At 34.2% G+C, this 16338-nt stretch overlaps 2 protein-coding genes across 3 annotated transcripts; both read left to right on the forward strand.

Moving 5' to 3' along the window:
• Positions 1-6338: 6338 nt before the first annotated feature.
• On the forward strand, positions 6339-11065 carry LOC124457129 (CAP-Gly domain-containing linker protein 1-like). The gene is made up of 14 exons (XM_047007416.1): positions 6339-6353; positions 6495-7237; positions 7523-7748; positions 7813-7893; positions 8000-8089; positions 8156-8182; positions 8575-8678; positions 8798-8858; positions 9103-9316; positions 9513-9691; positions 9829-10041; positions 10107-10388; positions 10734-10895; positions 10982-11065. Exons 1-14 carry the CDS (start codon positions 6339-6341, stop codon positions 11063-11065), a joined length of 2481 nt encoding a protein of 826 aa, XP_046863372.1.
• On the forward strand, positions 10130-14880 carry LOC124457968 (CAP-Gly domain-containing linker protein 1-like). 2 transcript variants are annotated; one of them, XM_047008098.1, is made up of 14 exons: positions 10130-10388; positions 10468-10613; positions 10734-10895; positions 10982-11110; positions 11255-11343; positions 11413-11545; positions 11817-11890; positions 12075-12250; positions 12459-12547; positions 12842-12877; positions 13048-13133; positions 13814-13998; positions 14278-14315; positions 14423-14880. In XM_047008098.1, exons 5-14 carry the CDS (start codon positions 11309-11311, stop codon positions 14429-14431), a joined length of 861 nt encoding a protein of 286 aa, XP_046864054.1. In that variant the 5' UTR covers positions 10130-10388; positions 10468-10613; positions 10734-10895; positions 10982-11110; positions 11255-11308; the 3' UTR covers positions 14432-14880. The 2 variants fall into 2 exon arrangements, with proteins under 2 accessions (XP_046864054.1, XP_046864055.1); XM_047008099.1 differs by having other exon boundaries at positions 13814-13932.
• Positions 14881-16338: the final 1458 nt, after the last annotated feature.

Genomic DNA, 16338 nt, shown 5'->3' on the forward strand with positions numbered 1-16338 from the left:
ATCTTCTTCATTGAACTGCCCTCAAGTTTTCAGTGGCACACCAGGGCGACCAATGTATGAAGTAAACGAAGATGTTCTGCATTATTTTTTGGATAAGCGTTTTACAGTGAAAGATACGGCAAATCTTCTGGGAGTCAGCAAAAGAACTATTGAAAGGAGGATGAATGAGTTTGGTTTATCAGTTTCTAATTGTTATTCTGACGTTAACGATTCAGATCTCGAGTTGGTCATAAGAAACTTAACGAACGAGTTTCCCAATCTTGGCTACTTTGTCTCTTACAGCAGTGCACAGACGTAAATATCATGTTACTAGCCCCTTGTCACTTTGGCATGTTGATGGCAATCACAAATTGATTAGGTGGGCTACTAAAAATACCTATTCGGGGCGTTAATAAATCTCAGTTTTGCATACAAATGTGCTAGTAGTTTCATATTTTTAGATGGAGATTTGTGACTCATGCAGGAATAGATGGCTATTTACGTTTGCTGGTATTTATTCGCTGTAGCACAAACAATCGAGCTGATACTGTTCTAAGACTATTTCTATCTGGTGTATCCCAATATGGACTGCCATCCAGAGTAAGAACTGATAAAGGAGGTGAAAATGTTGGTATTGCTCAATTTATGTTAAACCACCATTTACGAGGACCTGGTCGTGGCAGTCATATTACCGGAAGAAGTGTGCACAACCAACGGATTGAGCGCTTTTGGCGAGATCTTTTTGTTGGTTGTACAAGTCTTTTTTATCATTTATTCTATCATATGGAAGGTAATGGAATATTGGATCCATCAAATGAAGAACATGTGTTTTTATTGCATTATGTGTTTTGTCCAATTATTAACAGAAATTTGGAAATTTTCCAGGAAGGTTACAATAGATCTCCCATAAGAACAGAAAGAAATCTATCGCCTGAACAGCTATGGATCCAAGGATCTTGCTTAGCCAATAATTCAAACGACCATATGCAGCAGGTATTTTTATGCAATAACTCATGACTTTACTTTTAGACTACACTTTACATTATAATCATCAGACTGGATCCAAAGCTAATTGATGTATGTTGAAGTCAGAATCTAATTTAATGTTCCAATTCACTAAGGTAAACCAAGAATTTCCACCCACCTTTACACAAAACTACGCAAGTCATGAAACAGATCAGCAACAAGTGATTGTTCCAGAAACCAACATTCCATTGAATGAAATAGATCTTGATGAGCTGCAAAGAACCATTAATCCTTTAAGGCCTTCTAATCATAATGGTGCTGACATATACATTGAGGTGCTTCAGTTTATAAATACCAGACTGCACCAGGAAGACGAGTGACATTGTGAACTCACAAAACAAGAAAAGCTACTTGACCTATTGTTCATTGGTGTCAATTCAGATAATACAAAAGAAGATGTGTATGGCAACGAAGGCTATAAATTTTGCATTATGTTGATTATTTCAACATTTTAGCAGAAAATGTTTTTTAGCACATAAATGCTGATGCACTGACATAACAAAATTTAATGAAACATTAACATATTCACTTTAAGTCTTTAACTATAAAAATGATATCCAAAACAAAGAATAAAAATATTTCAATTTAGTGCATCATCCATATTAGCTGTAACAAGCTATGTTATTGCTGAAAGAAATGTATAAACTGTTCCAAGATCAAATATTGGTAAATCCTCTTGAACCAAATTGCAAAGCCCTATCCAGTTTAGCTTTCAGTTCATCGAAGTTTTCATAACATGGAAGAACTAACAAATGAAAACAAGTTCTACTTTCTGGCAGCAGAGTACGATCTTTTGTTTTGTCAACTTTGAGATGCAGGATTGCACCATTTGCAGGCAGTAAATCACACCCAGTCCAAAAAGACAACAGATTTTTAAGATTTGCCCCTAGGAATGGACAAGTATTAAAGTATTAATATAACTAGTACCTCAAACAGTCAAGCATTTAAGTTTTTTTTGGAGAAAGCAAAGGTACAATTTAAAAGCAAGAAAATATTACTGACATTGATATTGTTCAAACAGATAAAGTTACTGCTGCTCCAACATATGATATATAATCAGTTGTGGTGCAAATATTAAAAAGCAAACCATATTCACACAAAAGAAATACATGCATAGACTGACTACAGCCAATTACAACCTTCCCTGCATCTTTCTACCAAAACACTTACCACTAGTTGTCCCATCAATTAGATCAATGTATTGTTTCAAAAACAACATCAGTTGATTACAATGAACGCCTTCTTCTTCTTCTTCAATTTCAATAATTCTTTTTAAGTCGTCTTTATTAATAATAGAAGCAGTTGATTGTGGAAAAAGCTGTGGTGGAACAACATCTTTGTGTTTCTTCAGGAAATCAACCAGTCCAAACTCATTCATTCCATGAGCTAGATCTTGCAACATCTTGCAACTCATGAGCAGTCAATGAAGATCTAAGACTTGCTGATCCAGAAGAGTCTGGATTCAGTAAATTTGCTGCTCGGCGAAGCAAAACTGCTGCCTCTCGATTTTTCGCTCCATTATCATCCCCCATACCAAAAAATCGTTTCTTTTTTACAGAATACTAAAGTTGCTTCGAAGGACAAAGATCGTGATAGTTATTGCATAAAATATTGCAACAGTATAATTTATTGATATTAACAATTTTTGGCGGTAAATAATTATAAATAAATTATAATGTGATCGAGTAAAATTTGATGTTCTGCGAGTCACGAATAATGTTACGTCATCATAATGGAATGTTCAATAACAAAATGCGTTTTAACGGAAATTGAACAGGACAAAATCCGATTATGAAATTCCAGAATGCAATATGATCAAGACAAAATGCACATTGCAAAGGACAAAATGCACATTGCAAAGGACAAAATGCGCATTAGCAATTGAAAATATGGCTTTTAATTTTGGCGGAGATCACCCTCCATAGACACACGACGTCATTTCTTGTTTTGATTAAAGCCATGTTCGTGGGCTTGATTGTATTCAAATTCCACCCACAATTTTACAATCAGATAAGGAGCGTAGATAAATGCAGGTTATCTTCAGCAAAAACCATTTAAATTGAAGCTTAATTCTAAGAAGGGTACATGCAGATAAAAACAGCTTTGGCAAAGAAATAGCTAAAAAGTTCTTTCGGGTGTTTTTCTTTTGCTCGCTTTGACTGGCTCTCAGTTTACAATTAAATTAAATTAAAAGCTAATTATATAAGATATTAATATGATGGAAATATACATTTTATTTGTTTTCGTTTGATCTTTTTAATTTCAGCAGCTTGAATTTTTCCAGAAAAAAAACGGTAATTGTCTGACAACTGCAGATTAAGGCAGTTTTTTTTCTAATTTAAATATTTTTTTCATAAAAGCTTTTCGTATAGACAAAACCTGCCTAGAATAAGCTACACCTAAACAATCAATTTGCCGCCTTTTCTAATGTTTTCACCATTTATTCCGTGCTGTGAATATCAAGATGTATGTTTTAGTTGAATAATAGCTCATGTTTTGTCTTTGGTAGAGTGTTTATTTTTGCTCTGTAATATCTGAATACAAAACCGTTTCCATGTTCATGTCAACGGCAGCTTACGTAGGTTATGTTATTCATGTCATAACAAACATATAACACTGCTTAAATATGAAGTTCGTTTTCCAGCGTCCACAACCCATAGTTCATGAAAAATGCATCTGTTGATCTGATATAAGTTGTGTTTTGGGGAGTGATATCCTTGTGGTAGCTATGTCCTTGTGGAGATCATCATAGGTACCTGTAACAGCTGTGCCACAAATTCATGAAACTTTTCTTTTCACATGTCTTCAAAGAAAATTATCTTCATTGTTTATGTTCTGGCAATTGTATAATGTCAAAAAATATTATTTTTAAATTTGATCGCTACCCTTAAAACGGATTTGTTAATGTTCTTCGCCTCAACTACTTGTAGTGTGGCTGAGATAATTTCTAGAGAAGCGAAGAAAACAGTCATACTTAGAAACTACTTTCATCAGATTTTCCTTGCGGTGAACCATGTCAACATTTTGCGAACCATGTAAATATTGTGTGAACCATGTAAATATTGTGTGAACTATGTCAACATTGTGCGAACCATGTCACTGTGTGTATGTTTAACATCTCAGCTCAAACTCGTGACTTGACTGTGACTGCTCCCTAGCTAATTAAGCAAAAACGCGTGGTGCTCTAAATGAATTTAGAACTTCCCTTTAATGAACCAAACGTTAAGGAAACACGACAAAGTGCCTTAACTGTTTTAATCGATTGGTGTATTGAATATAGCTAAAAAATCATAATAAGTTGCCAAACACGTAGCTATTTTCATTTTTGTTAAATTAAATTTTCTATACTTTTGCAAACTCACTTTAAAGCTTTCTTTATTTCTCTTTTTGAAATAGTGATGGTGCTGTTCTTCCTTTCCCTGCAGTTACATCTCATTTGATGTCGTCTTTACAGTTTACAATCCTCTTCCTCTTGTTGCCTTCCTTAACTGAATGGCGCGTATTTGACTATTGCATTACCATTATACTTCCTCGTGACTTAACGCATCTGGCTTATGTTCATTTAATAGAAAATATGAATATGCAATTCAGGTCTGTCTGTCGGTAGTTTTTTATACTTAAATAAATCGTATACGAGAGTACAAATAATTTATTCAAAGCGCATGCGTTTTGGACGGGAGGGCATTAGCCCATCCAAGTTGTCTGACAGATAAGGCCAGTCGGGCAAGTAAGTGGTTGTCATCAGTCATCTAAAGACATTTTTCAATGCCCCCTCCGGGAAATTATAATTCAGCCATGCCATTACTGTCCATTGTACAAAATTTCCCGTACAAATGTGGCTCTGTAGAGGATATTGAAATCACCAATCGATGATCCTCGTTTTGGTAGTTTGGATTACCATTCTTGAGTCCTGTGGTATCTTTTACAATAAGCTGTATGGTTGGTTCTCAATAATCGGTGATAATTAAACGAAAAACACCAAGATCGTTGAATTACAAATTTAGAAAAAAACAGCGAAGCGAGAAAGTTCATTTCAATTGTTTGGGTTGTGACCGAACTGCGTTGTAAGGAAACATCTTATTACATGTTTGTAAATGTAGATCGTCCAGGTTGGTATAGTCCTGAGAAGGACTGTTTTTGTTGTTGTTGACTGACGTTTCGACAACCTTAGCGGTAGTCATCTTCGGAGTCAAAAAATGTCATTTTCTGACTCATTTTTTGACTCTGTCATTTTTTGACTCAGAGTCGTTTTTCGACTCCGAAGATGACTACCGCTAAGGTTGTCGAAACGTCAGTTAACAACAACAAAAACAGTCCTTCTCAGGACTATACCAACCTGGACGATCTACATTTACAAACATGTAACGATACTCCCGGGTTCAAACCATTTACTGAAACATCTTGTATTGGTAAACAAGACTTGAGTTGTTAAAAAACTTGAAGAAAAAAATTTCAGTATAAGTTGGAAAAGCATTGGACTTATGGATCCCAAAGGTTCTCTAAGATTTGTTTTGGATCGAGGAGTCGTTAGCATAGCAACTATTTAACACAGAATGAACACATCAGAGATCAATTGATGAAGATCTTTTTTACAAAATTACTAAGAGCGCACTGCAGCTAACAAACAAAAACATCATTTAAGAAAGAAAGATGTTTACTGTGTTTGCACAGGCTTATGCAAACCGAGGAGACCTTTGGGAGAACTCGAGAGCAGATCAGTGCAAGCCCGAGACCGAAGGTTGAGGGTTGCACATGCTCGAGAGTTTTCACAAACGTCTCCGAGGTTTGCATAAGCCAGTGCAAACACGAAAAACATCTTTTATTTCTTTTATAGAATAACAATAATGCGAAAAAGACAAGCATTTTAATTCTTCCTCTAAAATGTATTCATGATTGATTTGCAAATTCTCTATGATTGGTTGATTGTTTTGATAGACTTGATTGGTTGAGCTCAGATGTGTTTTGCACAGGCTAATGCAAACACGGCTCTAGACCAATCAGCGCACGCGTTTCATTGTTTTTATTTTTTAATTTGCCATCTCATAGGTCCGCAATATGTGCAAAGAAGAACATAAGTCCACTGAATAATGTATAATGACAAATCAAGTAGTTGTATGTCACCATTTTTAGTTTAAGACTTTTTACTTTAATAATTTTGATATTTCAACCAATTCAGTAAATAAACCAACGACAGAACAAGATAAATTATTAGCTAAATGTCGTATTGTGTCAAATATTTGTAGAACTTGAGAATGATGATGACGACCGATAGTCGAATATATGTAAACTTATTAATAAAATATTTGAAGAAACAGAATAAATAAAACACCACAATGAGTAATCTACCAGTTAGTTCACGTCTTAAGGCACCTGCTAGTAGAATTTCTAAAGCACCAGCGCCAAAATCTGACAGCATTGTTGCCCCAAGATCAAGCGGTTTAAAGCCTCCTTCGTCGACAGATATTTCATCGAAAAGTGGTTTAAAATAGCCTGTTTTGAAACGTTCGAATGGCCCACAGGAAACTCCTAAAACCGAAAAAAGAAGTGCGTTGCCTTCTAGTACAAATGCAATTTTAACTCCACGAACTTTTAAGCAAAACGGATCACTTGGTAAATCGAAGTTAGGTCTTGTTGCCGCTAAATCTAATTTCGGTGACGGTGCTGCACTGAGGCGAGATTCGTCCAAAGAAGTCCATTCTACAAGTCTAAGACGTGAATTATCTAGTTCTCAAAGCTCTCTTGTTAAAGAACAAATACCTCCCGTCTTAACTCGGGAGAAAACTCAAGAATCTCTAAAAGATAAGGCGACAGGGATTCTGTTTAAAGTTGGCGATCGTGTTCTTGTAGCAGGCACCAAATCTGGAGTGATTGAGTATTTAGGCGGAACAAAATTTGCCAAAGGTCTTTGGGCTGGCGTGAAATTAGATGAAGCTGAAGGGAAAAATGATGGCTCTGTTGCTGGTGTTAGATATTTTGACTGCCAGCCATTGCATGGTGTATTCTCTAAACCAAACAGACTTCATAAAATAAACATTGTTTCTAAAAATTACACGTCCGATGTCAGTACAATTTTAAGCGAGTCTTTGAAAATTGGAGACGAAGTTTTAGTAGGCGGTAGTAAATTGGGGATTTTAAGATATCTTGGACCTACTGAGTTTGCTAAAGGTGAATGGGCAGGTGTTGAATTGAAAGAACCATTAGGAAAGAATGACGGGGCTGTAGCTGGAACAAGGTGGTGTTTTGAAGGCCTACGTTTTTGATAGTCTATTGTTTTTGTAACCATGTACATGTATGTATTATATGACATGGCTTGAAGTCTGAAGAAGTTAATTGAAGCATGAATTATTTACTGTAGAAATATTAAACCACTTGCATTGACATTATATATGGATAGGTTGTATAGAAAATAACATGGTAAGGTAATGAAAAATGAAGAATCAGCATTGAGAACAGACTTGGCATTTCTTAGAGCATTAACAAGAAGTGTTTTAACCTAATGACCCTTGATTTCATTTAGGTATTTCACTTGTGAGATGTTGTATGGTCTGTTTGCACCATCTTCTAAAGTTACGAAGTCTAAGAAGAAAGTGTTTAATGCAAAACTGTCAAATTCACCCATACCATCACTGGATGTTGCTGCAAAGATGGTCTTCAGTAAAACATCTTCAATAGACTCTGATGTTGCATCTGAGACACTGCCTCATCTTCCATCTCCTGGTGAAAAACATATTGCTGAGGATGATGTAAGTCAATACTAGTAGAAAATGATTCAACTAGATTTTCTGAAATAATATCTGTGCTTTTAAGGACCTTTCAAAATCCAATGAATCACATCATATTGGCCTAAAGAAGACAACATCAAACACTCAACAAGTTGTTGCACTGCAGGTAAAGTTCAGTTTTATGTTGGATAGAGTCACGGCAGCATATTTTAATTTGAATATTTACAAAATCTAAAGCTGCCTTCCTCTGTGTTTTTTTGTTTGCATCTCAGAGTGCCCTTGAAGAGCGAGAACGGGAAATCCATAAAATGTTAGTGGAGCCAGAAAATGGGAAGGTTAACGATGTCACATTGAATGGAAAGGTAAATTGAAAAGATAGGGTCTATTAATTTGAAGAAAACCTTAAATCAACTTTCGGTGTTTTTTAGAACAGCAAAAACTCCTTCAATGAGCAGGTATGATCAGATCTGACTGTTAGAATAACTATTGATCTGAATATCTTGTTTTTTTAATGAAAAGAGCTACATGCCTTTTGTGGAAATCAACTTTAGTAAATTAGGCTAGATTGTTAAAATACCTAAAAGATATTCATTTGTTTGTTCATTCATTCATTTATTCATTCATTCATTCATTCATTCATTCATTCATTCATTCATTCATTCATTCATTCATTCATTCATTCATTCATTCATTCATTCATTCATTCATTCATTCATTCATTTGTTCATTCATTCATTCATTCATTCATTCATTCATTTATTAATCATTCTTTCTTTAATCATTCTTTCATTTGTTCAAGGAGGTGATTCTGGTTTGTAAATGTTAAATTATCTCTCCTCTTATCAAGCTTTTGAAAGATAAAGATGACATTATTAATGCCCTGAAACCAAATCTCCAAACAGCAAAATCTGAAAACTCTATAATTCAAGCAAAACTTGATGAAGAAAAGAAGTAATTTTATCTCATATAATATACATTCATGACTGCTAATTTCTCTATGTATTTTCTTGCTAGATTGTAAATCTTACTGTGCAGAAACATGTTATGTTCTACTGATGGTTTTATTTTAGGAAATATGAAGAATTGCAATTTATGCTGGAAGAAGAAAAAATCACGGATGATGAACTTAAGGTGACTAAATGACGTGGTTTTTCTGTTTATATTACCCATTCACAACCATCCCTTTTTTTAAACATCTTTAAATCTTTATGGATCAAGTTGCACATGAAGTAGATAGAGTTATGAACTCAGTTTTTAATGGTGAAAAGCTTTGCTAACAAACAAATTTGTTTGCATTTATTAAATCATTTCATTCAATTGTTGTGCTCTTTTTTGTATCTCATACTCTTGGCTTGAACATGCTCATATGAAACAGGATCATGTGAAACAGGACGAAACCACCATCAAAGAACTATCATCACAATATGAAGAAAAGAATCTGAAAATCACAAAATTACAAAATGAACTGCGCGAAGCTCGTTTGGATAAGCAGGCCAACGAAGCGAAGTTGAAGGAACTTAGAGTAGAGCTGGATGAATCACGGAATGATTTTGAAAGTTTAAAACGGAGTGTTGACACAACAAATAAAGGTTAGCAAGTTTTTGATGAACTAAAAGATGATCAGGCCGTCGCTACAATGTTAAATGGTGTCTTTGTGTGTTTGTGTGTGTGTTGGGGTGGTGGGTGGTAAATGCATCAATAAAAAATCTGTCATGACAGTTGTAGCAAAAAAGTGTAAATTCAAATTATTTAAAATTTTATTAATTTCATTCTGAATTTCTGCAGATAGTGACCATAAACTGGAGATCTCATTGGAAAATATGAAAAAGGAATTACATGAAAGTAAGCAGTTATTGATCAAGAAAGATCACGAATCATCGGAACTACAGAAAATGTTGAATGATCAACGAGAATACATGGAGAAGGAGAGAGTGAATTTGAACGATAGGTTATCAACCGTCGAGGTAAGACGCACTTATTTTAAGGTGATGGCGATTTTCTGGTTTAATATAACTTCAGTTGTATCGATGATGGTGGAAAAACTGTCATGGAAAATTGACCACGTAATATTGATAACTTATGTTAGTGCTTTGTTTGGCAGAATGAAAAGACAGCAGCTAAAGGAGACGTTTTGAGGATGAAGCAAGGGAGCGAATCGTTGAATGAAGAACTAAGACAATATAAACATACGAACATAGAAATAGAAACCAACCTTAAGATAAGAGAGGAGAAATTGCAAACTTTAGAAAGAAAATATAATGAACTATCTAAAGAAAATCTTGCTGCCATGAGCGAGAAAGATGAAAATAGCAAGGTATGTTAGCTTGATCTCTTCTTGTTCGACATATCATTACAGCGAGAGTGTTGTGAAACTTTTAGATCACATTGATGAATTTAAACGCGAGAATTACTGAACTGGAGGGAGAATTGATTGAGGCTAAGGCTAATGTGTCTCAACTGGAGAACAATATGGCTTTAGAGAGAGATATAGCAAAACAGAAGGAGAAGCAATTGGATGATCACCTCGTGAACGCCAAAAAACAACTCGAGGAGAGTATTGAAGATTCCAAAATTAAACAACAAGTTGCGAATGATATAGAAAATAAACTAAACATTCAATTAAATCGAGAAAAAGAAATCATAAAAGAAAAGGAGGAATTGGTGGGTTTATTTTCTTTTTAATAATAACAGAATTCAAAGTAGGGTATTTCATAAATTATTAGTGGTAATTATCTCTCAGGATCAGGCGTTCTGCCTTGAGAAAGAAGTTCTTCAGAGCGAAATAAACTCTCTCACATTAACGATCTTCGAGAAAAACAAAATATCTTAGCTGAAAATCATTGAATAGAAATTTCATCGCAGATCAGTAAAGCTGCATCGAAAGAGGTTAGTTTTTTGCATTATGTATTTATTTTTGTTTGACAACAGTTTGTTTTTAGCTGCCTGTGTATGGATCGTATTGCATTACGCGAATAGATTATGCAAGAACTATTTTTTGCGATGTAGAAAGAGCTTCAAGTATTGATCAAAGAATGCGAACGTTTGAAAGATGAAACGGTTTCAGCAAAGGAAAACTTACAGTTGCAATACAAAAATTTGGATACAAAATGTCGCGAATTGTCTCAAAAAAATGTAGAATTGGTCGCTGAAAGAAATGATGTTATCAAGGTTGATAAGGATTTTAATATTGCTGATTAATTACGGAGATAAGTTTACTTATGATGAACGTTATTGATCTTTTTTCTTCATTAAAGTTGTGTGATGAACAGGATAAACAGCTTGATGCTTTGAAAACTGAGGAAGGTAAACTGACTTTAGAACGAGATTCGTTGCTTTAAGAAAAAGACGAACTATCAATTGAAGTTGCTTCCTTAGAATCCCAGGTAATTGGAACTTTTACTTTCATATGATCATCAGTTGTGTCAGTAACTTATACTCAAGGCATACATCGACAGTTTTTTCATGCCAAACAACATTTTCGTTTAATATGATATTGAAATTAATTTTTATTTTCACATGTCATATAGATAAAAACAATAAATTCTGAATCCGGTCGACAAAAAAATGAACAGCAAGAAGCTATGGAATCGCGATTATCTTCGTTGAAATCACAGTTGTAAGGACGTTTTTTTCAACGAGATTTTGCCAAGATTGAGAGAACATTAATTTTTTCATTGTGTTATAGGGAGATTGCGAAGAAAGAAAATGTCGGGAATACTGATTTGATTAATAATTTGCAAAAAGAAAAAAAGACTTTAGAACATGTCATTGCTACCAAGACTAATGAAATTAATAAATTAAAAAACGAACAAATTCAGGTAAGTGAGGCAGTCAGTAGGACGAGAAAGCTATGATGATGTTAACAGTATCGAAGCTAGACTGCAAGTTTTGGTCCTGCTGTGTGAATTTCACAACATAATCATCATCATTTCTTTAGAAATTTATTGTTTTTCCACTTAAATATTTGCATAGCAGGACCAAATTCGCAGGATGGCGGTATGATGAAGACAGCAAATAAAAGTTCTTCTTTCATAGTAGGTAGCTATTAATTGAAGACTTTGTATGACTTTATAACGATCTTCAATTCAGCTTCAAGAAAAATCTGAAGAGCTAGAGAGTCAAGTCAGCAATCTTTCAAAAAAAATGAGCGACGCTGCTGTGAAGTAAGTTGACTTTTCTATTTGAAAGATGCAGTTGAAACTTGTTCCTAAACCTACGCCTTTCGTATTTGACTTTTCTGGTCTTCACATCTCTACCGCTCCTTTTCATAGAACATATTCACTTTTAACCCACAACACCTGCCTACTTCTTGTTACTGAGCTTTCTTTTTCATTAATATTTGGATAGTGCATCCCTAAAGACAAAAGACTTGAACAGTGAAGTTTTGATACTTAAAGAGGATTTTGAAGAAGCGAAAAATGCATTGAAAGAGAAGGAATATGAGATAAGAATTTATCAAGAACAAATCGAGAAGATGGGAAACGATGATTTTCCTAAATCACCCATGGATGGCGATATTCTTGGTGAAGTTTTCCCCTAAGTCTATTATGACATGCACTTCCTAATTTTTCTTCCCACACAAGTTAGAGTTACCTAAACTCTAACTTTGTTTTCACTACCGCAAACATTATCGGAAAGTGTGTTTTGGATTTTAAATTTTGTGCAGCAAAGATCTATTAGAAGGATTTATGAAGGGCATTAGCGTTGCTATTTTCAGTCATGTTCTTGTAGAGAATGCATCCGCTTTGATGTTGCGTTTACACGAAGCTGAATCTAAACTTGCTGTTGTTCAATCTGAGAAAGAGTCTGCAGAGGAACAGGTATAAATTATTTGAAATCCATTCCATTTTTGATCGTATCATGTTAGATCATATACAAAAATATATATAGATATCCACTTTTTCCCTCATTATCCTGTCAATATACACTCGAACACGATGCATTCCATTCTTCATTGTATCATGTTGAATCATATACACACATATACATAGATATCCACTTTTCTCCTCATTATCCTGTCAATATACACTCGAACACGGTCCATTCCATTCTTCATTGTGTCGTGTTGAATCTGTACGAAAATCAAAATATCCATCAAATTTTTGTTTGTTTAGGTTGAATTTTTAAATTCCATCATTGTGGATCTTAAGGTTTGTTTGAGATTTTTTCCTCGGATTACTTTGACATGTCCTCCTTATTGTGTTTTAGACATACGAAGGCTTTGCGTTTGATTGTAATGGGAGAAGGAGGGAAATTTTACTTACTTTGCGTTATGACTGATTTACCACGACAAGCATTAAACATCTGTTTATTGTTTTAGAATAAAAACCAGAAAGCCGAACAAACTATTGCATTATTGGAGGCTAGTGACGAACCAATTTTACTGCAAGGTCTGGAGTCTGATAGGTAATACAGAAACTGATTGGATTGTGATTTGCGATTGGCTGCTGTAAAGTGTGATCATTGAGTTATCAGTTAGTAGAAGTGTTGTCAATTGAGATGTTGCCAATGGAGATGTTGTCAATAGAGGCGTTGCCAATGGAGATGTTGTCAATGGAGATGTTGCCAATAGAGATGTTGTCAATGGAGATGTTGTCTATAGAGATGTTGTCTAGAGAGATGTTGTCAATAGAGATGTTGTCAATGGAGATGTTGTCTATATAGATGTTGTCAATAGAGATGTTGTCAATGGAGATGTTGTCAATGGAGATGTTGTCAAAAGAGATGTTGTCAATGGAGATGTTGTCAATAGAGATGTCGTCAATGGAGATGTTGTCAATGGAGATGTTGTCAATAGAGATGTCGTTAATAGAGATTTTATTAATAAAGATGTTGTCAATAGAGATGTTGTCAATGGAGATGTTGTCAATGGAGTTGTTGTCAATAGAGATATTTTCAATAGAGATGTTGTCAATGGAGATGTTGTCAATGGAGATGTTGTCAATGGAGTAGTTGTCAATAGAGATGTTGTCAATAGGCAACATGGAATTATCTGTTAATATAGGTGTTCTCAACAGAGATATTTTTAGTGGAGATGAATGTATTAAGATTTCAGCATCTTTATAAATCATCATTTCTTTTTTCAGCGACGACGACGATGACCACATTGGAAAACCCAAATACAGTTTGCGAAAGTTTTGCGATATTTGTGATGTGTTTGATCAACACGAAACAGATGAATGTCCTCTACAGGAGAGCGGTGAAGGTAACGAAGGATCAAAACATCATGGAGATAGGAATACAGAGAGACCTTATTGTGGGATATGTGAGGGTAACTGTAATTCTCTCGTGGTTCTATTCGAAAAACATTAAATGTTTGAAAGATAGTTTTTTAAGTTGACGAATAGCTTTGCTATATAGAACTGAAATTGTTTGTTGTTTGTTTTTTGTATTTAGTAGACCTTTTATGTACGACTTAACGACGGACTCTCATCATTTTATGTAGAATTAGAATGCAAACGTCACACACTAGTGGTTTATTATGTAGCGTTATTGTGACATCACATACATTATTGTAACGAAATTTTTTGAAATGAATTTTTTTTTTTAGTTTTTGATCATTGGACCGAGGACTGTAATGATGAACAGGTAAGGAACTCTTTTATTCGTTTTGTTCTTTTCACCTTTCGCACACCTTTAGCATCGTTTGCTAAAGCTTGTCGTAAATCTTCTCGTTATGTTGTATTATTTTCTAGACATTTTAAATCAATGACTAATTGAAGAACGCATAAGAATTGTGGGCGAAATTTTTTGTTGAAATTTTATTTTTATAAACAGTGCACAATGATAGGATGTACATAATTTACGAGAAACTTTGTTATGTTTAGTAAATGTAGCATATGAACCAAGCGTTACTATCGCGCATATAATTATAATGAAAATTTGCTACCTTACTATATATGATCACGCTCAAGGCTGTAAACTTACGATCTATTATACTAGAGGAAGCTAGTCTTGTACTTTATTCGTATTTATAGAGCAAGTCATTGATATTTTCTCTTGATTACATTCACATAAATAACAAAAGTAAGCAGATTTAATACAAAATGTGTTTGGTCTAATCTGTGCATTGTGCAAGAAACGTTGTATTCTAATTAATTTTTACTTTGCGTTAATGGACGTAAAAGCAGTAAATGTGATAGTTGAAATAAAATTTTTTGTTTTATTTCGTAATTTTTCATCTTTATGATGTAGCGCATTCAAGTAAAAATTTGTCAGAGCTTTTGTTTTACGAGAAATAATAAGACGTCTTTTTGTAAACTTTCCGTTGCTTGAATGTATTTTTTTTTTGATTTTGTACAAGCTTGCCACCATGCTGTCTTGGCGGCTCTAAAATATGTGTTAATGTTGCAGAAAAGATTCATTAAAACTTCAACTTTGGTCAAGCTCATGGTCGTAACCAAAACTGGTCAAAACCAGTAATTAATGGTAAAAACAATGGTCAAAACAAAGAGAATCGGTCCCAGTCTCTTGTTATGTTGTTTGACTGAACTAAATTCATTGAGCTCTAAAAGACCTGGAGGGGCAAAGGGGCCTGGACCCCGTGGTCAAAAACATGGCGGTAATGGCGGATTTTGGTTGTCAAAACTTCCACTTTAAGAAAAATTTTTAACATTCGCTCCCTCCCGAATCCTAATCTCTATTCCTGCTTATATTATGACAACCAGCAAAAACAACCACGATACCGTAATCATAAAATATTGAAAACCACGCTTCAGATTTTTGTGAAATAGACACACACATTTAAATGAGGTAAATCTACTGTAAAATAACGTATATTTTTTCAAGTAATGCTTTAGCTATATTAGAAATAAATATCAAACGGCAATCTTTACACTGTCAATGTGTCGTTAAGCTTTAATGCATAATCCCATGCGCATTGCTTGTGTTTTTGACTGTTTGTGAACAGCTTGGTGCAACTGTCTTTCTTGAATAGATGGGTAAATCTTAGTTAAAATGTCCAAAAAGGAGTTAGAAAAAGTTAGCTTACCCCTACGACTTAAGTCGACTGGAAATATATTATTAGTGGGTATGTAATTTTTTGAGTTTTTTTTGGTAGGATTGATTCTGGATGTCTGTATTATGATATTCTGATAAATCTACTGAGAACTTATGAGGAAAATATCTTGAACTAGGATAGCAAAAGAACGAAATTCAAAAATTCTATAATCATGTTGCTGGTTCTGTTTTGAGCCAAGATATTAGAAACTGGATTGTTATTGACAACCATGGATCTAGTAATGAACAGAACTACATTAATTTCCCATTGAAAATACTATTTCTTAAATCAAAGTGCATTGGTTTCTCTGAAATAACAATTTTCTTATTGCTGCATGAAGGCAAACCTGTTTAAATAATTATAATGTAGCTGAAGATATTTAGCATAATAACAATTATACAGACATTATTTATAATATTATGGCCTTGTGTAATGTATGTCAAGAACTTATTAATTCTCAAAAATGCTAACCTTCTTGCACTACTTTTCTTTTGTGTCCTTACAAATTACAGTTACCTATACTATTTTTTTCTAGGTTCAAACAACTTGACAAATTTTTGAATTTTACACTATGCCTTTGAATTTTTCTTTTCGTCTTTTGGTAAAAATATC

The sequence above is a fragment of the Xenia sp. Carnegie-2017 genome, unplaced genomic scaffold (assembly GCF_021976095.1).
Source record: "Xenia sp. Carnegie-2017 unplaced genomic scaffold, XeniaSp_v1 HiC_scaffold_6, whole genome shotgun sequence".
Classification (NCBI taxonomy): domain Eukaryota; kingdom Metazoa; phylum Cnidaria; class Anthozoa; order Malacalcyonacea; family Xeniidae; genus Xenia; species Xenia sp. Carnegie-2017.

What these genes read in the sequence shown, in the direction of transcription:
- LOC124457129 (XM_047007416.1), top strand. An exon ending in GGGGCTGTAGCTGGAACAAG is followed by an intron (nt 7,238 to 7,522) that starts GTGGTGTTTTGA and finishes GATTTCATTTAG; the next exon opens with GTATTTCACTTGTGAGATGT. An exon ending in AACATATTGCTGAGGATGAT is followed by an intron (nt 7,749 to 7,812) that starts GTAAGTCAATAC and finishes TGTGCTTTTAAG; the next exon opens with GACCTTTCAAAATCCAATGA.
- LOC124457968 (XM_047008098.1), top strand. Translation starts at nt 11,309, where the DNA reads ATGGAATCGCGATTATCTTCGTTGAAATCACAGTT. An exon ending in ATGAGCGACGCTGCTGTGAA is followed by an intron (nt 11,891 to 12,074) that starts GTAAGTTGACTT and finishes ATATTTGGATAG; the next exon opens with TGCATCCCTAAAGACAAAAG. An exon ending in CCATCATTGTGGATCTTAAG is followed by an intron (nt 12,878 to 13,047) that starts GTTTGTTTGAGA and finishes TTATTGTTTTAG; the next exon opens with AATAAAAACCAGAAAGCCGA.